This window comes from Dysidea avara, chromosome 9 (assembly GCF_963678975.1).
Source record: "Dysidea avara chromosome 9, odDysAvar1.4, whole genome shotgun sequence".
NCBI classification, from domain to species: domain Eukaryota; kingdom Metazoa; phylum Porifera; class Demospongiae; order Dictyoceratida; family Dysideidae; genus Dysidea; species Dysidea avara.
Genome location: NC_089280.1, coordinates 18,373,643 through 18,398,420, shown reverse-complemented (window position 1 = coordinate 18,398,420; position 24,778 = coordinate 18,373,643). Strand labels below are relative to the sequence as shown.

The following is a 24,778-nucleotide window of genomic DNA, read 5'->3' as shown; positions in this document are numbered from 1 at the left end:
ATATAATTAGTCAAAAATCCTTAAAGTTTTCCTCTGTACTAAGAACAAAAAGTGCTTCAAACACTATCCGTACACAATGGCCTCTTGTTATGTCCGTATCCAATTTCTGCCAATAAGCTGTTATAATCTTGCTGAAACAACACAGCAATTCAAGACTGTTTGGACAGTCACTATGTCACATTATCCTTGGAGAAATTAAAGCAACACAAATTCACCTGAACTTTCATAATTATTTTATTTTTTTGCCATTAATCTACAATCACAGTCATTTCTTGGCCACCACCTTGGATTTCACGTCATATTTTACTAAAGATGAAGAACAGCACTCCTAGGATTAGGAACAGTGCAGCAAGCAATGGTGGTATAGTAGGACTCAGTGGTTTGAGCCCCGGTATTGTCCCTTTCTTATACCTTTTCGCATATTTTCCAACTTCTTTTTTTAGAATTGCAATGACCAGTTAAATATCTAAAATTTATTTTTAAAACCATTTTTTATCAAGATATTGGAAGCATTTCAGGTCATACTGAGGACTTGGTTTTACCTAACCAATACTGTCAAGGTGCCATAATGGTATTGAAATTAGGGTGACATTTTTTGCCAATCTTTATGATCCCTAATATACAGTAACTATTAATATCGTACTGTATGATAAGGAGATAGTTATACTACTGAAGCTTCTATATTAGAAACTGTAGTACATGTTTGTACACATCCCATTCTGTATTATAGTTGTGTATTTCAGCTAAATGAATTGATGATGATATAGAGAGGACAACTGCCACTTATAATTACATAGTACTCTATCATTCTACATTGACATTCAAAGTCAATTTTTGATCTGTGTATGAATTGTCCTTTCTCTTCATCATCTTTTCAGCATTTCTATGGATAAGTACGGTGACATAATTCCTTGAACATGGAAACAGGAACAACCTCACTTTGAAATACTTGCATCCTGCATAGTACTATCTGTTACATTACAATATGTGGGGCCTATATAAATGATTAATTAACTTCCAGCAGAACTTTGATAATGCTCCAAATTCTAAGCAGGGGCTCCTTGACCAACTAAAACTAGTACTACATGCTGTTCTCTGGTCACAGTGAATACACCAGTATACTGTATAAACTGCATATGTGCACATAGGTAGACAACAATACTGTTATAATAACACATAAAAATTGTCAATTGGTAACTCAGTATTCCTGTAGTATATAAACAGGATTTTGTGTCATTTTCACATTTTGATCATTCAGTATATCAGTATAATAGTCATCATTTATTACATCATAGTCATCAGCACCAGTATCCCCTCCTCCAGTCATAGTAATATATGATGTGTTGTTGATATTTTGTCTACCAGGTGGTGTTGATGCTGCATAAGCTGGATTGGTGTCCATTTTGACCTCATCAAGAGCAGTATTGTGGGTTGGAGAAACTTTACTCTTAGTCTTTGCTGTTGTATGAGCTGAAATTAATATTGCAAATACAGATCTGCATAATATAGGATGCACATTAGCAGTTAAAACACACCTGTATGTGGTTTAACATTCACAACATTTGGTTAACTCAACCTACGTACTTGCTTTAGTTTTCCAATAAGAGCAGCAACACACAACACTGACTAAAATCACTATTATAATCACCGCTCCACATATATATATTCCTATAACTGTTCCTACAATGATGCTAACTGCAGAACTATCACTACCACTACCTCCACCACTTCTAGGTGTGATAACATCTATTGGTATAAACATATAGATGAACAATTATTGAATGAATTCATCTCTTCAGTGGATCATCCATTTACTTGGTATAGTGGTGCACTATGTATAATTAAGTATATTTTAGAAGACTTCTAATAAATGTATCCACACAAAAACAGCCAAGCTGTATAAATAATAGGGTGCGGCCTTCAAAAAGCCAGGGCGAAAAAAAGTTGTGAAATCAAAGGTTTGCAATGATGGCTGTACAGCCATTTCAAGGCCACCACCTTTGATATCACAACTTTTTCACCCAGGCTTTTAGAAGGTCTCATCCTTTTTGTACAGCTTGGCTGTTTTTTTGTGTGGAATTCATTTCTTTTAAATATATACCCCAAAGTCAACCATAAAATGGCTTGGAGGTTTGTTTTTACACAGATCATTGTTCATTTTATCTACAGATGCAATGAGACAAACTAGCTAGTGCTCTACCAATATAGAAAAATAATACTGATATGATTGCTCTAAAATTTTGTGCTTGCTTGTTCATGGCTATATAAAAGTGCCTGTATATAGTGTTTTATACTAAGTAGCTAAATTTTTTCCAAGTTAAATATAAATGTGTACTATTTTTTTTATTAGTGACTGTTCTATTAGAGTAATTAGATTTTTCATGCAAAACATAATAAGTTGCAGTTGCTCAATTTTTAACAATGCAAATCTTGCACCTTTTATGCTATAGAGCATGATTTCCAGCCTGCAGTTCTCACAAGTTTTACTAGCATAGCACTAATTATGATGATGACGATTGGCACGAGTAGGTCTTAATAGTAGTGTACTACCCCACCAATCTGTACCAAAATGGCTATGATATTGGCTTTAATTTGATGGTCATATATACTACTAGAGAAGTTACAATGGTATTGTATTGCAGAGTTTATTTGATTACTTTTGTAATACTCTAACAGAATGCACATTTTTCAAGGATTTCTAATAGAACACACATAGAATGCTCTAGATTTCCCACTTGAAACTATGAACTATTTTAAGTATTATAAAGTAGAAATTAAGTGAAATGAACAACCGTGATAGTAGTGGTTCATTGGTTAAGGATTTTTGGTTCAATATGGAGGTAAAATGCTTGTAAGTTTTTCTTCAACATTTTTCTTACCTTGCAGTGACTGTTCTATTAGAGTATTTCTACTCTGCGATTTACACTTGCTTAGTTGGTATGCATATAGGTTAACCATCATAACTCAAACCTTTTGTGGTTTAAAAGAAATCACATTGACAGCTTTAGAGTTACAAGGCAAAAACCAGTTATTCCCACTAGCAGTTTAGTAACCCTGTAGGCATGACATTATTATTATTTATTTATTATTTATCCCAAAACAGATATATGGCATGTAGCAAACAATACTAAACTATTGGTAAACACAGATGATTATTGAATGCATTCATTTCTTCAGTAGATCATACATTTATTTGGTGAAGCGGTACAGTATCTACTTCAGAGGATATCTAGAAATATGGATCTTTCCTCATTACATGTACATGCAGAATGATACATAAGAGCAGTCCACATGTACATGTATGCAGATACACGACCACCATAGAATATGTTTGTTTGACCTACTAAAACATGTAAGTCAAATGGTGGGCTATATTTTGATCTATTAACAATAGCTCCCAGCTGCCTTACTTTAGTGTTTATAGACGGATCTATATAAAATTCAATAAATCCCAGCCCTGATAAAGTGAGACTTGTGCCTGCATTAACATATTTCACTTACTCATTGTAGTACTTGGTATGAGAGGAGTGGTGGTGGCTATAACAACTGTGGTAGCTTCAATCATTGAAGACAAGTCCATCACAATAGTGGTAGAGTCAGGAAGTGGTATTGTAGAAGTGGAAGGGATTGGAACTATATGACAATATTTATAGTTATTACAAGCATCAGGCTTATAGTTACTACACTGTTGTATATACCTGGTAATACAGTGATGTTAACACTGTCAGTGTCAGTACCAACTGTACTTGTTCCAACACAAGTGTATGCTCCACTATCATTGACTGTCAAGTTAGTGATCGATAGTTCACCATTAGTGCTTATTATAGTGTTATCATACATCCACTATGAGACACACTAGGTTATTGCTAGTTATAGTGTTAGATATGTGTACATGTACTGAGGGTGAAGGGTAGCCATCTCCTACACACTGAAAAGAAATCTCCTCATTGTCAAATACTTCTCTTCTGCCTAAACCGATTTCCACTCTAGGTCGAACTAGTAAATTGATTACAATAGATTGGTATTATATTTGTATCTGTAGCTAACCTGATAATATAAAATATTCTCCATAAGTGGTAGTACATGGGTTTCTTGCAATACACCTGTACCGTCCACCATCATCTCCATTAATATTCTCCAAATTAAAGGTACTACAATATTATAGTCTAATATAACACACATGTAGTTGAGGTACTAACCCAGGTGATTGGAAACCAAATGTCGGTCCAGTTCCTTCCTTCCCTAACTCATATTCTAAATCCTCACCATCAGCTCTACATGTGACTGTGTGTACATCACCATAGTCAATAGTAGCATCTTGACCACTGTCAGTCAATGTTGGAGCAACTACATAGTAACATTCATAACTATATACTGTTAGCTAGTTGTGTAACTTACAGCACTGCATTTGTAGACAGTAGTGACATGGGAGAGAAAGGGAAAAAACCCATCACAAAAGTATTTGAACACTATATATATTAAATAATTACCAATGGATTTGAACATTTCTGGGGAGGATTAACACTGCAGGTAGTCCAAATGTCTTGAGTTAATATTCTTTGTTGTGTTGTACTAGAATAAGTATACAATACTTGAGTGAGGAGATGGACAATTACCACAAATGGTCACATACTTTATTAGTAGTTCAAAATAGGAGATTACACAACATGTTGACCCAAGCAATGTCTGTATAAAATTATTTGCATGATCACAAAATGCACATTAGCTATAATAGACTTACCGATCCACAGGAGCTAGAGCAATGATCAGTACCACATTGCCTCTGAAATAATCAGTTAAATAGACAGTTACTAAGCTATTCTCACCAACCATAATTGCTCCAACATCAGAGTAACTACTAAAGCAAAATCCAGCAGTACTAGTTGGTGTGTTGCACACATAGTTTCTAACAAGTTCAGTAAAGCTGTTAGTGACCCCGCCCACTGGTGGATCACTAACCTACGTATAAACACACACAACACTACAACAGGTATTAGTTAGTCTACGGGTACTCACCATACAACATGAATAAAGTGTTTCCAAACTTGATTAACAGCTGTAAGAAGTGCGTATTGAGTTTAATATGCTTGCACCGTCCACTCGTCCAGCTATACTACCCAAAACACTTCTAAAAGGAGGGATTGGCTCAGGGAGTGGAAACAACAAGTCAGGGATGCTGCAAGTTGTGATCGCTGCCTGTCGAGCATTAGTACAACTACATGGTGATTGGCGTTTGTTGTGACAGCTAGCTAGTCCAACCAGGAGTAACAAGTACGGAACTACCATCGAAGTGGAGACCCTCATTTTTCACACGGACGCCCGCCGTTCTTATTGAGCCATCCTTCCGGCTGTGCAGTGTTAGGGGTAGCTATGTCTATATGTGTTAGTTTATTTTCACAGATCAACTTTATATTTCCATGTAGCTTCTTATGACAAGGTAAACAGAAATGAATTGAAACGCCCAGAAACTGAAACTGAATGACGACACAATAGCAACCACAAGCCAACATACACATACAATATGTTTGAGTCAGTATATCATCAAGCGAAGATTCTGCAAAGAAATAAAACTCTAATATCATCGCAGTACATGACCTTGGCTTGGTCCAGTAAGAGCTCTAAAGGGGGAGGGGCTAGGGCTGCATGCAGAAACGGGTGTAACTAATCACTGGACTGACATATTTTTGCTTTTCACACATTCTGAGGTTGGTTTTATCGAGTCTTGCTAGCTAAGGGCCTTCAGAAAAGTTGCAGTCTGCTACTAAAATGATGAGTGCACGTGAGGAGTGGAGTAAGCAAAAACTGACTTCTAGTGATTTTACTTCCTATGTTCTTCTACAGTGCATATAATATCAGTATGCTGCAGGGAATGTGCTAGTTATGGTTAACCGACGATGAAGTCTTGGAGCTGAGATAGTAGCAATGCTAATAAAGTCGGTCATATATTATAGTATGCCAACCAGCATGGTTAAGAATCAATCATGATAGCAGAAAAACCCTACAGTTGAGTATTTTGCATGTAGGAATTAATATTGTTTTAGGAAGGATAGGTTGTGTCTGAGCTATTTAGTTCAAGGATACAGTGTATCATAGGTAGCACAAATATAGTAAAATGATTTTTGGTTAGCTATTGCTATACATTACAATCTCTAAAATACAATACAAAGCTGTAGAACATAACAAGTAGTGAGAAGTCAGTTTTTGCTAACTCCACTCCTCACACTCATCCTTTTAGTAGCAGATTGCAACTTTTCTGAAGGCCCTTATCTAGCAAGACTCAATAAAACCGACCTCAGAATGTGTAAAAACCAGAAATATGTCAGTCCAGTAGTCCAGTCCAGTCCAGTGATTAGTTGCACCCTGCAGAAACAGTGTAAATATTTCATGAAAATGTATGGAATTGTACATTATGCTACAATCTGCTATACATGACCAAAATGGCTGACATTAAAGTTAGAAATGGATGACACAGTGGTTCCATCTTCTTCATCACTTTGTTCGATATTCACTCGGTCTATACTGCTACCATCTGCTGACAAACTGGATGAGCTGACATGCAGTCTCTACACAGGTAAGAAATTAGATCATAAATCATCATAATAGCTACAAACAAAACTTTTCTCAAACAATGTACATGCTTAAAGTTAGACTAAATCATTGTAATACAATTTGGCAGACAAGGTTTGGACAAATTCACTATGTACCCAATTTGATTGACTGGTACATTATCTTCTGTATACACATGCATGTCATTGTTACCTGTACATATTTGGGCAACAGCAATATTTCCAGTACTACACGGAACCATGGGACCAAGAGACAAGAGATACACAAGATTATAGATTACTTTTCAGCAATGGTTATTATATAGCAACTTGAGCTTATGTTCAATTCTTAGCTATTATACTGTATTAGCAATCATAATTTTAGTGAAATGAACAAATAGGTTAAAAAAACTCACCGAGTCAAACAACAATCCGAATGTTAGCCATGTGACTATAATCGTGACCAAATCTGCAAAAACCCAACACAATCGTACATTTTTCGAATTCCTGTTTATTAAATATTTATGATGTACTTAGTCAAATATACCCTCTGGCAAAGTTTCAACCTCATATGCCAATAACTTTCAGAGTTACAGCCCTACAAAGTAGCAACAACAGAAAGATCAATTTGTACAGCAATTACAAAAATGGTTGTAACTTACCAACAGATTGAGGTACGGAGTTGAAATTTTCAGCATCATGTTTGCCATGAATAGGGGAATCAATTACTGGGTAAGTTTGTCTTTTACTCACCTTCTTCACTGCATGCAAAGGCAAAATTCATGAAGAAAAATCAATCGCATACGATTGCTTTGACATGACATAAACAAATGCTCATAACTTGAGTATCCTTGGGTCCACTGAAACAAAACAAAAAATTTCCAACTTCTCTTGAGCAGGCGAATAAGATGATATCCAGGTTTTTATTGTTAGTTCCTTTCTTCACTAATATGTGACCGAGTTTTGGAAAATCACCCATATGGGTGTATTTGACACCTAAAAAATTTAATGATCAAATCACAAACTTTATAGTGCAAATTTACCTGTTAATGATTGTAAACCATTCTCAATACCTTAAATTACAAAAAAATTCTTGAAATATTTTTAAAACTGTTCCCTGCTCTTATTAACAACCCACTCTAAACATGAAAATTCTAATTATTTCATGCGCGCCCATATGGGTGATTTTCGTCACACGTGTTAGTCCCTTTCTTCACTAAGAAAGAGGCGTTCAAAAAATTTATGGAATTTTTCAATAATACGCAAGTATTTCACCTTTGTTCAATACTTTATACTGTAAATTTAGGCTTGCACGATTGTGTCGGGTTTTTGCAGATCTGGTCACATATAGTATAAATGTTGAGATGAGCCCAGCTAAAAAAGAAAAATAGCTGTTTTTTTTTCTGGAGAGAAATAACATTTCAGCTAACCTGATGATTAATGGTGACAGAAAAGGTGTCAAAAGCAGATGTGTGTGGCTTAGCCACATTACAAGTTCTGACAGGGTTGTGACAGAATGGTTGGTAACAGAATGTACATGGGTTGGCTACAGATGTCTGCACAACAGAAGCCGCACACGTCCGGTTGGTAACAGAATGTACATTCAGTCAAAAGGGTTGTGACAGAATGTACATGTTTATTGCTTCCGCTGTATGGACAAATCTTTGATTGCATTGTCATGATAATATTGTCAGACATTTGAATGAAAAAATTATTAACAAATCAAATTTCAAGAACTTCCGCAACTCCATCCTTAAGTCATTAAATGTTTTTGAGGGCCCAGCTCAGTTAGCATCTACACTCTCCCAATCTATCTAAGAGTCTCTGTAAAGCATGCAGGCAAAGGACTGGTTCTTCCTTATTCTGTTGTACTGTAAGCACATGAACAACATACATACCTGGTGTAGGGATAGATATGGATTTTTAGTCAGGAAATGGATTATGTGATAAGTTAGTATCAGGTGACTGGCCCTCTAATATATCCAGACAAAGAGCTCCAGCAGAAATTATATCAGCAAGCACTCCAGCATCATCATCACTGCTGCCACTAGCTTTCATTCCACCTAGAATTACATAGAAAATAATGCAGTGTAGTCATTCACATAGAAAGGCCACCACTCTAAACTAGCCTACTATAAAGTGCCATATGGGAAAGGTGATATAATTGTCAATGGCTATATATGACATATAATTTTTAACAACAGATGCACTAAAATAAAAAGGGAGTTAAACACAAAATACCTCTTGAAGATAAGCTGTTGGCTTCATCTTTTGCAGCAGCAGCTACAATCTCTTTTCCACAACTTGATGTAACAAAATGAAGTTCCTTTGAACAATACAACAAAACTGTTAATACTTTAATAATACTTTCCTTTTTTACCATCAGTAGATCCTTCTTCCCTACTTCAACAGCTAACTTGTATGCTTTTTCCAAATGTCTATAACTGTATGCATATCATTGGTACTCCATCTGTAGTCTGCTCATTGTATTACTACCTTAAGAGGACTCTAAAGAATCTTCTCATCAGTTGTTTGATCGGTTCCTGATAAACCTTCTCCACTTGATTTGATAATGGTCTGGTTGGTGCAAGGAATGTTCCTAGTGCTGACTCTATGAGAGCTGAAAGTTTGACACACCTTGCATCAAGGCCGCCAACAGGGGGGTAATAGGGGCATTTTACCCTGGGCCCCACTTTGTAAGGGACCCCAAATGGGCCTCCAGTGGCCTCATACAGTAGTAGCTACTTTATCCACACATAGCTACAATAAAACAAACTTCCAACAGTGTAAATCTTCCCTGTAGACTCGAAGATACATAAGTCGTTGATAAGAAGCCTCAGTATAAGAGATGCCATCAAAGTTCTGCTCAACAAGATCCATAGCAATGCAGTGCAGCAATGGAAGCATATAACGACTTATGTATCTTCGAGTCTACAGGGAAGATTTACACTGTTGGAAGTTTGTTTTATTGTAGCTATGTGTGGATAAAGTAGCTATGGGGCAGCTACTACTGTATGAGGCCACTGGAGGCCCATTTGGGGCCCCTTACAAAGTGGGGGTATATTATCTATGATGGAAGCAAACCATTACTCGTAATATATATTATAAGGCGCCTATATAGACAGTGTGACTTCTAGATAAGATCGAGATACTCTAATAGAACAGTCCCCTATTACAGCAGTCAGGCAAATGTTCAGTTATAGAGTCTAGTAGCTGTTAAAAAATCAGTCTGGCATAGGGTACAAAATTTCCTAGGTGGTAAGTATTTGGCAGAAGGCTTGCTGTAAAATTCAAACTTGAGATGCCCTTATACAGCTAGCAATTCCCCTAATACAACAATCCAATAAATTATAATTATTTTGCTGTGATAAATTATTAAAATCACTCTCATATTTAATCTCAGAGTCTAATTTTTCAAAAATTTCCTGGGGGGCATGCCTCCAAACCCCCTAGGTCATTGCATGTTTTGCATGCTAAAACTGTCAATAAGCTTATCAGTTAGTAGCTTGTAGTCTAGTAGCTAGTTAGCTAAGCTTGTTCTAGTAAAATTGCTCTCACATTCAATCTCAGAGAGTGTAAGTTTCACAATTTTCCTAGGGGGCACGCCCTAAGACTCCCTTAAGTTGGCATGCAACTGTCAATACGCTTATAATTATCAGTTAGTTGCTTGTAGTCTAGTAACTAGTTAGCTAAGCTTGTTCTAGTAAAATTGCTCTCATATTCAATCTCAGAGTGTCTAATCTTCAAAAAGTTCCTGGGGGGCATCCGCCTTAGCTTGGTTTGCATGCTAAAACTATTATTAAGCTTAACAGTTAGTAGCTAGTTTGCTTTTAGTTGTAGTCTAGTAGCTACTTAACTAAGCTTGTTCTTGTAATGTCCTTGTGTCTGTTTTCCTTTATTGAAAGTTATGGGTTATAGGGGCCTCACATTCTAAATTTGCCCTGAGCCCCCTAAATCCTCTTGGTGACACTGCATCCTCAAATATCCACACATATTTTGTTGCTAGTAGCTACAGAGTAATTGAAAGAGTGTATAAATTAATAAGCTTCATTTATCCAAACAAATCCAATCATCTGCACACTTTTGTCTAACTATAGTGTTTGATTAACTGGAGACAGGTATTATACATCCACAATACAACTAACCAAAAAGTATATGTACCACTGATCAGTGTGTGTGTATGTGTGGGTGTGCGTGTGCGTGCATGTGTGCGTGTGTGCGTGCGTGTGTGTGTGTGTGTGTGTGTGTGTGTGTGTGTGTGTGTGTGTGTGTGTGTGTGTGTGTGTGTGTGTGTGTGTGTGTGTGTGTGTGTGTGTGTGTGTGTGTGTGTGTGTGTGTGTGCATCAGCCTGGCAATCGAAAGGTTCCAGGTTTGATTCCTGGTTATGCCACTTTGGTGTTGTTGTTTCCTTGAGCAAGAAACTTTACATACATTGCTCCAGCCTATGACATGGTGTCAACTGGGGATTCGAAGCAACCCACCCAGCTGTAACATCAATTGGTACGTGGGGAAGCAAATGCCAACTGACCATGTCTCATATACAGGTGAAGGTCAAGGTAGAACTTCTGGTGCCCACACCTTCACCTATAAGACATGGTACAGCCTCCTTCCCTGTCCCAGGAGGATTTGCTAACTCCTAGCACCTGAGTAGCTCACGGGTGTCTCAGTGATGGCTCACTGGGTAGCTGGTGCCAACTGGGGAAGTAGCCCACCCAGCTGTAACATCAATGGGTACCTGGTATTAACTGAGGAAGAAAGTCCATGTCTTGCACAGTGGGTGAAGGTTCAGGTGGGACTTCGGGTGCCTACACCTTCACCAGTGAGATATGGTATGGTTATTAGTCCTGCCCCAGAAGGATTTACCTGTGCCAACTCATAGCACCTGAGTAGCGCACAGATGTCCCAGTTGGGCAGGCAGGACCATGCCAGCACAGTAGCCAAAGGTTTTACTTGTGTTTGTGTAGTGTGTAGTGCGTGTGTATGGTGCACTCACTCACGCACATGTATGCATGCATGCGCATGCACACACACACATTATACGTACACACATGGTCAAGTGTCTACCTTCAGTAATATTAGTTAGAGGCTGCACAAGCAGATAATCAGTGATAATAGTCAAACAAGCAAAACAATCACGAGACTGAGAATTCCAATTCATTCCACACCCAACAACACCACACTCTGCACAAGACCATGTTTAACAGTACTATAGCCCAACTACCCACATACCTCATGAAGCTGTTTACACCTAACATATTCTGTTATCAGTTCAGTGTGACCAAACCTTCCTCTACCACCACTGATACCAAGTTCTAACCTATTAGCCCTCTGTTAGTAACCATAATAACCAATAAAGATATTAAAATTACATTTAACATACTTGTCAAATACTATGATAAGCATGAGTTTGTTGTTAAGCAAAGTATAAAGTACTTACATAAAGTGGCTACCCATTTCTAGTATTGGATAACTGGAGCAGTCTCTTCACTTGCTAACTGGAACTTTAACTGATTGAGAGCCAAGTCACAGCACCGTGTAGAAAAAAATAATATGGTGTGAAATAAAACTATAATTGCGGATAATAACAATCCATATCAAAAATCTCATCTCCATAAATCCTTGTTAAGGTTGTGATTAGCAAAGAACAGTGCAAGATTCCTCAGTTTAGGACCCCATTAAGTGTGAGCAGCACATTAGTTTAAGGTCATTTTTAGGATCACAAAGAAAAGAAACCAGCAATGTAGAGCAATTGCTGAACTTATGTGGTTAAAAACAAACCACCACTCGATGCTCAAAAACAATGTTGAAGCCCTTATTTTCAAAAATCAAACATGACACCACTCAAGTGCAGCTAGTATTGAAGGTGCGGTGTTGGCCTAATTGGAATAGCCGCCATATTGATTTTATGAGCTAAGGCAATAAAAACTCAGCAGTGTTTAACCAAGTAAATACGGTATACATACTGTATGTGATGCAGCTGCATTGATTTGTACAAAGTTTTCAAAAATTGATAACGACTGTTCAGTTAGAGAATAAAGCTCTGCACGTAAGTCAATAATATGTCATAGGATATGTACATCCAAACGCTTTGCCATTGCTTCAGCACATTGAGTAAGCTATTTTACAACTCAAGTCACTAAACATGCATTCACAAAATGCATGTATGTACACCTATTGGTTTGGTGCCAATATGAATATACAGTACAGCTATAGTTTGTACACTGAAAAATACATGTACATACCTAAATGAAACATCCACTAATTCATGTTCAGTGTTAGTACAACCAGCCATGGTAACTTTAGAGCTACAATGAAGTTGTGATTGTGGGTACATTGCAGTCATCAGTCAACTGGAGCTCACCTCAGCTTAAGGAGGACAAGGTTTAACCAATCTTGGTTTAATCTGCGAGCATTTGACATGGTATCTCCAGTATAAAGCCACCAAATTACTACCTGGAATGTGAAAAGGAATAAATGGAAAGCTATAAACAGTGGACTGGACCACTAAAAATGGACAACTGAACTGGTGGATAGATTATTTCTTTTCTTGTCAGGGTACAGGGTTGCGTTTGTTAATTGTTGTATCAATGAAAACTTATACATATCCCTCAGAAATGCCATAAGTATGTTGAAAAAAGTGTAATAACCAATGTCAGCATCAAAATGGAAAAAAAAGCGAAGCCAGTTAATGAAACCTGAAATACAGTGATCACAACATGTTTTGCCCTTGCCCTTGTGATTACGTATGTATTTGCAGGTACGATTTAAGCCAAACCAATCATAAAAGTTCAATTGTATGAATTACATTCACTGAGTGACAGTCTGTTTTACAGCAGGCCCTTATACATTTAAATATATCCAAAATTCCAAACATTTCCATCACTTTGTTAGGCACATGTGACTATGTATAGTTATTGTGGTATGACATAAACATGTTTATTAGTCATAGGAATGTATGAGATCATATGCAGTACACTAATTATAATTTGCTAGCAAAATCAGCCATGATTTTGTAGACAGAGCTTGAGAAAAGGCTTGTACAAAGAGGCAACACACATTTCACCTACAAAACTGGTCCTGAAAATAAAATTTATTCCAGTAGCTCAGTCTAGCATTCCAGTCCAGTGATTAGACACCACTGTTGTCAGTGTGTTTATGTTTGTGTGCGTGTGTGTGCGTGTGCGTGCGTGCGTGCATGCATTCGTGCGTGCGTGCATGTGTGTGAGGTATACATGGCAGCAAATACCAAATCTTCAAGAGTATTAACTGCCAAATTCAGTTTCAGATATGGATTCTTACTGCCTGGAACATCACAGAATGATACCTGAGGCAACATAAAACATTAAAACAAGACTGTTTCCTTATTCACATACTTTTAGATCATGAGGTTTGTGATTTTTTTCCCCACTAGCTCACTCTGATCAAGGGGGGTGTGGTGTGCATACACCATTCCCACTTGTGGATCACTGGAGAAAAGCAAGATCACATGATAGTCCAGCAGAATACCTGCATGGGTAGATCAAAACACTCTAATAGAATGCACATTTTGTTACTGTATATACCTGATCTGATGGTATGCTCCGCACCATGAAGACATGCAGTCAATGAGTTTTCAATAATTATTTTCTCCACATCCCCAGAATTCCATGCAACAAGGAAGCTGGTCATAACCCCATTACTCAGTACAATCTGGTAAAGCAATATTGCAGATAGAATAAATGTATGCGCATGTATGCAGGTGTGTGTGTGTGTGTGTGTGTGGGGAGGGGGGGGAGAAGGGTTTATTTATTTATTTATTTATTATCTAATTCATCCAAATAGGAGGGGTGGCACCAAAAGGCTAGGCCTGCACAAGGGTGCTGGACAACCATCCCAAGGTTGCCCATGATACATTGCAAGGAAACCAGAAGAGCTGTTGGAATTCCAGCAGCAACATGTGACACTGACATTGTGACAAGCCCACCAAGCAGTGTCTGACTTAAGCACAAACTTAAGAGATGTTATTTCCTGGGAGGCTTACAAACCTCCATAGAGGCGTGTGCCAAGCAATACTATCAGGTGGCCTCCTGACAAAGAATTAAGAAACCCTCTCTCTGTGGAGAAAATGAAAACTTCTGGTAGTCTTCAAACAAGCTGAATGGCCTTATTACATATACCACTCCATGGATAAGCAGTCACTTGCATCATGGCTTTCATCATGCATATCGTGTTAAATTCAGTGCTGGTCACTGTAAAGTGCTAATAATAATAATAAATAATAATAAATAATACACATATCATAATAAACATCACATTAATTGCTTCTGATATTAACATCTGATGATACAGCGGGATAATGAAGTAACCTAGAAAATGAGGAAACATTAAAGATAATACAATATTCCTTAGTGTGTAGACAGACCTGGAACTAGATTCACGACACCCTTGATGTCACTACACTCTATGTTGTACACTGATAATTGAGAACTACAAAAATAATACATGTACAAAACAATCCTCTGTATACATCAACTGACTTGAAATTCATGACACTCTTTCATCTGATCATAGATATTAGAGTTCTCTCTAATATCTATGATCTGATTTCCTGCATGGTTCCAAGTTACGCATGACCACACCCAACTGTGGGTAAATCGAAGATAGTTTCAACAAGTGGGAATTGAATATATAGCTATATGTGCCTAAAACCTGGGTACTGGAAAATATCACTACAAGCACGACGGGGATAAACTGACGGGGGTAAACTGACGGGGGTAAACTGACGGGGGTATTAGTTTGGTCCCATCATAACAGTACGCCTGATCCTGGAAATTCAGATCTGATATAATAAACAACTATATTCCTTAGTACGTAGACTCATAGATAATATATACCTTACCCGGGATTGGAAACCGGACACACTTCAATACAAAAATCGCGAGCCGTCAGCATTGTAATAATTAACACTTTCGCTTTGATATGTAAGGTTTCACCTCGCCGACAGAAGAAAGGAAAGAACGGGTAGATAAGCTACTAGTTGTGAACATGAAGGTATATATTATCTATGGTAGACTGACCTGGAAAATTCCCGACACCCTTGATCAGGGCTGCTGCCCACAGGGTGGGGCAACTGAGGAATTTTTCCCCAGGCCCCAGCCTGAAAGGGGCCCCAGGAGGCCCCCCTTGAATACCTGTTTAAAAGATCGATATACTCTAATAGAGCAGTCAGATGTAGATACTCTAATAGAGCAGTCACAGTATTCTTCAGAGGAGCAGTGTAGCAAGCTTATAAATAAGGAGATGTGGTTGGTGAGGGTTAGCTATTGTCATTGTCAGCATGTAATGACCTTCTTTTTTTTTCTTTTTTTTTTGGTCTTTGACTTGCTGACTTGCAGCTTGTGATTCAGAGTGGAAACCTCCTTGCCCCTGGGGCCCCACTTTAAATCTTTGCCCTGGGCCCCTTAATTTCTCTGGGCGGCCCTGCCCTTGATGTTACTACAGTCCACATACAGTTGACAATTGAGCACTGCAAAAAAAGATAATAGAATTTCTCTGTATTGATCTGAGTTCCTGTGTGGCATTTATGCATGACCACACCCAACTGCTAGTGGGTACCCAGACGGCCTGCAAAAAAAAATTAACAAGGGGGCATTAAATACAATATGCCTAAAATCTGGGTACTGGAAAGTATCACTGTAAGCACGACATGTAAACTGACCAGGGTACTAGTTTGGTCCCATCGTAAAAGTACGTCTGATTTTGGAAATTCAGAAATGAGATAATATCCTTAGCACGTAGACTGACCTGGAAATTCATGACACCCTTGATATCTAGTAAGGTATCAAATTTTGAGGAAATCGTTATGAAGTAGATAAAGCACCATTTTTTCTGAAGGTTTGTTGAAGCATTGGACCATTTTTAGTAGGGGTGCCATGCCCCCATTATATTTGGTCATTGCTTGTAGCAAAAATCTTAATACTCTAATAGAGCAGTCAATCACTATCAGATATATTGTAAATATCACCTTTAATAAATAATTTATCTGTAAAAAACACAGAAAGAACAGTCTAAAATGTCATAACAAACTGTCTATAATCTAAAATATTCCTAGGGAGAATGACCCTGCCCCAGAATGGCATCCAAAGCTGCTGTATTATTCAAATTTCTAAAGTTACCCTATCCCCCTCACTACATGGTAAGAGTATAGGGTTAAGGAAAGCAACACTTTCTTTTGCTTCTCTTTTAGTCGGTGTACAGTAAGCCTAATTTTTTACCTGTTTACCTTTAAACTTGCCAATCTCACAGTAGGACAGTATAGTGTAAATATTGTACCAGTTTACATCTTTGGTGTACTTGAAAAGCCATAGTCATCTTATTGTAGTATAGTGCGCCTAATAGCCACTTGCGGCTCAAACACTGATAATATAGATTATTAGTTTACTTATAGGTGCTGGTGCTGAACACATTTTCTAAATATTGAAACAATTTTGACGAAAGCCTATGTGTTACAGACACTTTTACAATAATTATTACAACCTAGCTTGCTTTCAAGGGAAAAAGCAAGAATGTGTGTTTGGTGGCAAGAGCCATCCAACAAAGCTATCTAGATTCTAGACAATTTCATGCATCTTTCCCAGCATCTTTTAAAGTTTTCACCATTGTGAAAGATTTAGTATTGTATTTATGACGAGCTAGTTTAAAAATGCAAAGGTATGAAGGTCGTTCAGTAAATGAACTACATTTACTGAGCAACATACCCTTGCATCTTGTCATAAAGACAATACTACTTATAAATCTTTAAAAGGTGCTGAGAAAGATGTATAATACCTGATTATGTGTGGGTTAAAAACAAAATGGCCATCACATAGCCCCCAGCATAGTGTATTTACACTATACACTTGAATGTGAAGTTAGATTTCCTGCTTTATATTTGGCATTCAATATGTACAAACTTGTCTAATGAATCTGTAAATTGTACTGTAAGCTAACTTTTGCGTGCATGCAATTTGCAATCAGTAGCCTTCTTTATGAGTCTAAAATTAAAAGTTATCATCAAGCTGCATTGTGTGCATGAGCAATACACTGTAGCTTGAGACAAATTTCGTGTTTTATTAACTAGTCCATATGCCTGTTGATACATTAACCACAGCGTGGTTGTAAACATGCATCTTAAACATTGGTATTAACTGGCCTAAGAAGACTACTCAAATTGCTTGTTAACTTACAGTGCCATTTGCTAATTCATTTGATTGACAAGTCTGCACATATTGAATGCAAAATTTGATGGCATCGGACCCAGAGTACTTAAACACTGTGCAATGTCATTGTCTCGTCCTTTATGTTATTTGTTCAACCTAAGTTTATCTACAGGATATATACCACAAGAGTGGAAAACTCATATAATTATTCCTATTCACAAATCAAATGATCGTTCATTAGTTAATAACTACCGTCCCATATCCCTGCTATCTAACTTCTCTAAAGTATTGGAAAGACTGATTTATAATAATGTTAGTGAATATGTGCTCAGGACAATTTCCTCTGTTCAATTTGGCTTTATTCAGGGTAGATCCACAACTCAACAGTTCCTATTATTCCTCAACTACATTTACGAAGCAATTTCACTTGGTCACCAAGTCGACGTTATATACCTTGACTTTCGAAAGGCTTTTGACATGGTTCAACATAGCCAACTATAGCTACTTTCTAAATTGTGGAAAATAGGTATCAGTGGAAGTTTATGGCAATGGTTCAAAAATTATTTGACCAATCGTAGACACTGTGTACGTATCACCAACACGTTATCTGACACTTTACCAGTGTTGTCCGGGGTTCCACAAGGAAGTATCCTTGGCCCTCTATTATTTTTAATCTATGTGAACGATTTGCCATCAGAGGTTACTTCCTCAAAACCTTTTTTGTTTGCTGATGACACAAAGCTATTGAAAATCATATCTCAACTTTCAGACAGTGTGCTTTTACAGAAGGATTTGGACTCCTTCTTCAACTGGAGTATTACTAATGAACTCTATTTTGGAATTTCAAAATGTGTGTTTCTTAGCTTTAACTACAGGTCATCAACATCATACCACATAGAGTCAAATATATTGCAACATCTAAGTGAACATTGAGATCTTGGAATACAAATGTCAAGTGATCTATCCTGGAATAACCACTACAACATGATCTGCTCCAAGGCATATAGATCACTGGCACTCTTGAGACGAACATTTGGTGGATCTGGGCCAGTGGAAGCTAGAAGATCTCTATATTTAGCACTTGTCTGCTCACAATTTACTTATTGTTCACAATTATGGAATCCACATCTAATAAAAGACACTACTATACTTGAGAGAGTACAAAGGCGAGCCACTAAATATATTCTACTTCAGATTACAAATTTCGTTTACTTAAATTGAAACTCCTTCCTTTGATGTATATGCTTGATTTTTATGATATTCTCTTCTTTGTGAAATCTTTGAAGCAGCCAAATCTCCACTTTATATTTTCAATTATGTATCTTTTAGTACCAGCAGGACTAGATTAGCTACAACCCACAGATTGTTACACAATTACTCACACAACAATAAAACTCGTAATTTTTATTTTAATCGACTCCCTAGACTTTGGAATACTCTCCCCCTATCAACATTGATCTATACCTCAACACAATCAAGTCACTGATTTACGATCACCTCTGGAACCATTTTGCTGAACACTTTAACCCTAACAATTCATGTACATATCACTTCCGTTGCCCTTGCTATAATTGTTGTAATATTGCTACTACCCTTAATTTTAATATGAATAGTTAACTAATGTACACTTTGTTTTGTACTTGGCTGCTAGCACAGGTTGCTAGCAGACCATCAGTGTAACTTAAGTAACTGATAATTAATACTGTAATTGTACCCTATTGTGTTGCACTGTAAAGCCCTTTACTATTACTATTACTATTACTATAAAATAGGAAAACTACGTAAGTAAATTTTACTCCATATTCAAGTGTACAATACACTGTGAATGTACTATACTGAGGCTACTTGATGGCCATTTTGTTTTCTGCCCACACATAATTAGGTTTGGTGGGCACCCCTTCTAATATTGATAAGTACACCATAAAGAACTTGTGTACCAAAAATGGTGCTTTATCCACCCCATAACAATAATTTTGCTAAGCTATATACCCTACTATCACTATACAGTCCGACAATTGATAACTACAAAAAAAGATATGTAGTACAATTCCTCTGTATATACGTATGTAAACTGACCTGAATTCACAACACTCTTTGATCTGATGGTCCTAAGTTATGCATGACCACACCCAACTGTTAGTGGGTACCCAGATGGCTTGCAAAAATCAACAAGCAGGCATTAACTATTAAACTTTAATTTTGTTACCATTAAATTTCAGCTACGTAGCTAATTAAAATCCTATAGCAGCATTTTATGAGAAACTTTGATCCAGATAACCCAACATTGTTCCATTTTACATGTCCTTGTAGCATCTGCTCCAAATATCCCAAGCCACCCAACTTTGATACACTTAGCAGCAATAAGTAGACTTCTTGATTTTAATGTTAAGCGGGTTAATGTGTTATAGGGCCTGGTACTTACCAGCAGGGCCGCCCAGAGAAATTAAGGGGCCCAGGGCAAAGAGTTAAAGTGGGGCCCTTGACCCAAGTTGTAAAATGAAGACCAAAAAAAAAAAAAAAAAAAAGGTCACAACCTGCTGGAAATGACAATAACTACCCATCACCAACCATATCTCCTTATCTATAAGCTTGCTACACTGCTCCCAGAAGAATACTGTGACTGCTCTATTAGAGTATTTAGATCTGACTGCTCTATTAGAGTATATCGATCTTTTAAATAGGTATTCAGGGGGCCCTTCATGGGGCCTCCTGGGGCCCCTTTCAGGCTGGGGCCCGGGGCAAAATGCCCCAGTTGTCCCCCCCTGTGGGCGGCCCTGCTTACCAGATTACTTTTAGTACAATTGTACACTAACTCACTTCTATTGTTGTACAACCATGTGCATCTGTAATATTGCACTATTAAGCTTATAGCTAAATGTAAAATATTTAAAAAAATTGTGATGATGCGTGTGGTGCATGTGGGGCCAATATAAAATAATTTTTATGCAGACCGAACTATAATTATTTATATTGAGTAGACTTCTATATACTACTGAGGTTAAAATTGCAGGGGTTGATCATGAGCAACACAGTTCGATGCACAAACACTCAAGTGCTTTTTACTTGTTGCATAGATTGGCTGAAAGTAAAACGTAAAATTACGTCACATGCACCGGAACCTAGCTATTCAACTTGGGTTTTATTTATTTATTATTGTCAGGGTTACACAAAAGACATAAGTGCGAGTAGAAGGTGAACTGATAACGAGATGATCACAGTGTCTACGTACGCGAATTTTCCTGGCGCGATTTGCTCCTGCTGTTCGTGGGAGTTGCAACATTCAGGATATGACTTATACTGGCAGATTGTGGCGACGCATATGCTGCCGATTCTGTTGATATGCTGTGGACTAATAGCAGTATTGATACTGGCAAAGCGCACAGCCAGGATTACCTCCAAGGTGTATGATATTGCCGTTACTATTGTGGATTTTGTACACCGAGTGTGCGCCACCGCACTAAACACACTTCTAGGGCTTTACCATCTATTTGAAATCTTGACCATTAAACACTCAGTTATGGACACGATAAACACTGTGAGCAATCTTCAAAAAGCTGAACGAGCTGAGTCTGAATCCACTCGCACCAAGTGCCACAAATATCAAAAATACTTTGAGCTATGGATTAATTATGATGTTTTAGCAGGCTTCTTGATGCGGGCAAGCAGGCCAGAGAAAAAGCTGTGCATCAAGCATCTGTGGACTTACCTTGATTCTCTAGGAAAAGATGGATACGATAAGTTTATTCAATGCCTTACACAATCACTTGATAGTAGTGATACTAATCCTGCCTCTTTCATTCACCTTGGCCATGCTAGTTTGGTGGAGTTAATGAGAATAGATGAAACCCTACTTGAATCTGAAGATTATAAATGCAACGACAAAATTGAAGAGATAATCCGGACAAGTTTGAACACATTCATTGAATGTACTAATGTTGATGAATTGTTACCAATAATGGAGAGTAAGCAACTACTTACATGCTATGACATAGAGGAACTTGCAAAAAATACACATTACAAGAAGGCAAAACATATTTTCACAGAACTTCTTAGGACCAAAGGCCATCGTGGTTACATTATATTTTTGGAATGCCTTGATGAAGAAAAGCAGCATACTGGTCATCGTGAAATTGTTAAAAAAATAAATTCAAGCTTCAAGGAATGCAGAATGTATCGTCCACGGAAGTATGTGCTCAGAGAACTGCAAATGTGGTTGAAGCCAAAGGGTATTTTGAGCACAAGGGAGTACTTTCAAGATCTTGAAAACTTCATGTTTCTGTGTCAAAATAGTAACGGATCTAAACTAAGTTGTGAGATTCAAAAGTACATTTTGAAGCACAAAGGAGCACCAGAAGCTGAAGCAGTAGGCTTGTTAGTAAGAGCATCACTCTTCAAGTTTGAAAACAAAGTAAGACAGTTGAACGAGACAAAAGTTAAAATGGAGCAGCAGATTAATTTGATTGAGCATTCTGTTAACAGAAAAATTATTTTAGGGAATTGGTATATACTTTTGTCATGTTGGAATTGTCATGAAGGAAGATATGGAAAGGCAAAGGAGTATCTAGGCAAAGCAAAGGAAGAAATGTTCTCCTTAGCATCCGGGGATGATCGTGGTAACATATTCTACAATGAAGCATCCTTAATGATCGAACAGAGTAATAAACTAAGGGGTAAAGAAGAAGAAGAAGTAATAACATTATTGCAAGAGGCCATAAGATGTTTCCATTCTACCTCTGATAAAATGAGCATCATGTTAATAAGGTGTCACTTGAAGAAAGCACATTGTCACATTGGGTCTAGCTTAGTTAACACTTGCATTGCACGAAGAGAAGTGCATTTGAAAAAAGCACGTTCAATTCTTGACTTGATTGAAAAACAATCTACCTGTCTACCCCTGAGATTACAAATGCATTATCACATTGCCCAGTGTGATTATCACAGAGCAACCAATAAAAGATCACAAGCAGTTGATTTTGTAAAAAAAGGTTTGAGTTTAGACCACCAAAATAAATTTAACAGAGATCGACAATATTTGGAGGCAAGACTATAAGAAATGTTAAGTGTCTGTTTGGACTTACCATGTGTTGAATTGCATGTACACATAGGATGGCTAGTGGAAGGTTTGCATGGACCTTAATTAGGTACATATGCAAATAACTGATGTGATACAATGCTGCAATATTTGATTTGCAAAATGTAAAATGTATTTATAACCGTGCATGTATATTTATTTTCTATTTATTAATTGTTTATGTACTTTTAGCACCAGTAACATTAAATGCTGCATCTTGCACACAGTCAATTGTACCACATGCAAATTTACAAATTAGTTTATCTTATACACTAGCAAATTTGTTAACTGTATTGGAAATCTATAATGTAATATAACTGCTATATAGCTTTATGATAAGCATAGTTAGCTCCATATAAGGAGCAAATTACTTAATGGGAGTGTCCCAGGGAGTGTACACAAAAATACTACTGGGACACTCCCATTACTTAATGGGAGTGTCCCAGGGATGTTACACACAAATTTGTGTGTGTAACATCTGCACACAAACAATTTAAATTATGTAAACCATGTTTCATTGATTATCATAACTGTGGTTAATATATGTGCCCATAAATAAACATAAACAACCACTTTTGCAAATGATGCACTTTTTGCCTCACCTGGTCCTACTGCCTATAAACAGCTACAGATATTTTAACTTGCTATAGTTATTTCATTGATTAAAAGCTTTACTGTTGCTGTTTTTTTTTTGTTTTTTTTTGTTGTTTTTTTGTAGGTTTTGAGACATAATCAAGACACACGGTAGTGTGTCGTGCGGCCCAAGAAGCCAGCGCGCCACACCGTGATCAAGACACACGGTAGTGTGTCGTGCGGCCCAAGAAGCCGGCGCGCCACACCTTGAGTATATTTATAGGAAGAAAGAAAACGTAATTTTCACACCTTTGTATCTCGGTGATCCCTTATCCGATTGGAACCACATTTGCTACAGAGTTGTCCCCCAACCAGGGGAGTTTGCATTCCAAATTTGAAGGAAATCGCTCCAGCCATTTCCGAGATACGAGCTGCCAAAGTTTCGATTATTTTTATTCGTTTTTTTTCTTCGTGTTTTCGCACACTTGCAAAAATTGCTATAAAACGCAAACTCGTACTCCGACCGCCTTGAAATTTGGCACACAGAAAGGGAGTCCAAAGGCGAATCCTAGCATCAAATTTGGTGCAAATCCGATGAATGGTTCAGGCGTTATTACCGATTATTCGCGTAAAACAAGACCGATTTGTTGTCACGCCTACAGGGTAAACCGCTTCATGGAATGAGTTGAAAATTGCTATGTAGATGGAGTAACCATCGTAGGAGTGCCTTTTGGTGGTTTGAAAGGAATCGAGATAAAGACCATGGAGATATGACACAAAACCCAACCTGTGTCACAATTACGCGATCGATTTTTATGAATAAAAAGTATTAGTTTTCATGCCTACTAGGCAAACCGCTTAGAGCAATGAGCTGTAAATCGGTGTATAGCTGGAATAATCTTTATAGAAAGTCCTTGCAGTAGTACAGAAGAATCGGATTACAAACCACTGAGCTATGATTCGAAAGCCAACTCCGTGTAGCAAATGCGAGATCGAGATACTCTAATAGAACAGTCACCCTAATAGAGCATTCGGCTAATTTATTTACTCCATTATAGAATTCTATTACATTACAAGTTATTCTGTAGGGAGTTCAGTTGCAAACAGTTAATCTTATAGACAGTTCAGCAAGAAGCAAGTTACCCTGCACGTAGAGAGTTAAGCAAATATATCACTGTAGAGATTCAGAACATTACAAGTCACACTGAAGAGAGTCCAGCTATAAACAAGTCATGCACCCTGTAGAAAATTCAGCTACAATTAAATCATTTTCTAGAGAATTCAGCTATGCACAAGTCACTGTGGAGAGAGTTGCTTCGGTTCAATATAGCTAAATGTAAGCTGATGCGGATTGGTAACTCTGCTCCATTCACCTACTCTATGCTGGACAGTTCCACCAACTTACCCTTTGA

General features: G+C 37.5%; 3 protein-coding genes and 1 long non-coding RNA gene across 4 annotated transcripts; 1 reads left to right on the top strand and 3 right to left on the bottom strand.

Annotated features, from left to right (window-relative positions):
* Positions 1–967: 967 nt before the first annotated feature.
* Positions 968–5,590, bottom strand: LOC136267284 (carcinoembryonic antigen-related cell adhesion molecule 5-like). Its single transcript, XM_066062373.1, has 12 exons — positions 5,017–5,590; positions 4,831–4,959; positions 4,742–4,783; positions 4,634–4,686; positions 4,399–4,572; positions 4,200–4,347; positions 4,048–4,151; positions 3,893–3,996; positions 3,699–3,843; positions 3,502–3,633; positions 1,585–1,746; positions 968–1,470 (listed from the first exon to the last, which is right to left on the bottom strand). The coding sequence occupies exons 5-12, from the start codon at positions 4,406–4,408 to the stop codon at positions 1,199–1,201; spliced, it is 1,077 nt and encodes a 358-aa protein (XP_065918445.1). The 5' UTR covers positions 4,409–4,572; positions 4,634–4,686; positions 4,742–4,783; positions 4,831–4,959; positions 5,017–5,590; the 3' UTR covers positions 968–1,198.
* Positions 5,591–6,355: 765 nt separating this feature from the next.
* On the bottom strand, positions 6,356–12,206 carry LOC136267286 (WD repeat-containing and planar cell polarity effector protein fritz homolog). The gene is made up of 8 exons (XM_066062376.1): positions 11,983–12,206; positions 11,775–11,862; positions 11,610–11,726; positions 9,042–9,165; positions 8,926–8,989; positions 8,787–8,871; positions 8,444–8,608; positions 6,356–6,563 (listed from the first exon to the last, which is right to left on the bottom strand). Exons 3-7 carry the CDS (start codon positions 11,701–11,703, stop codon positions 8,469–8,471), a joined length of 507 nt encoding a protein of 168 aa, XP_065918448.1. The 5' UTR covers positions 11,704–11,726; positions 11,775–11,862; positions 11,983–12,206; the 3' UTR covers positions 6,356–6,563; positions 8,444–8,468.
* Positions 12,207–14,783: 2,577 nt separating this feature from the next.
* LOC136266261 (uncharacterized) lies at positions 14,784–15,295 on the bottom strand. Its single transcript, XR_010706003.1, has 3 exons — positions 15,062–15,295; positions 14,947–15,011; positions 14,784–14,890 (listed from the first exon to the last, which is right to left on the bottom strand). It is a non-coding gene; the product is annotated as an uncharacterized lncRNA (long non-coding RNA).
* A 5,598-nt stretch (positions 15,296–20,893) lies between these two features.
* On the top strand, positions 20,894–23,116 carry LOC136266085 (uncharacterized). The gene has a single exon (XM_066061049.1). It carries the CDS (start codon positions 20,931–20,933, stop codon positions 22,770–22,772), a length of 1,842 nt encoding a protein of 613 aa, XP_065917121.1. The 5' UTR covers positions 20,894–20,930; the 3' UTR covers positions 22,773–23,116.
* Positions 23,117–24,778: the final 1,662 nt, after the last annotated feature.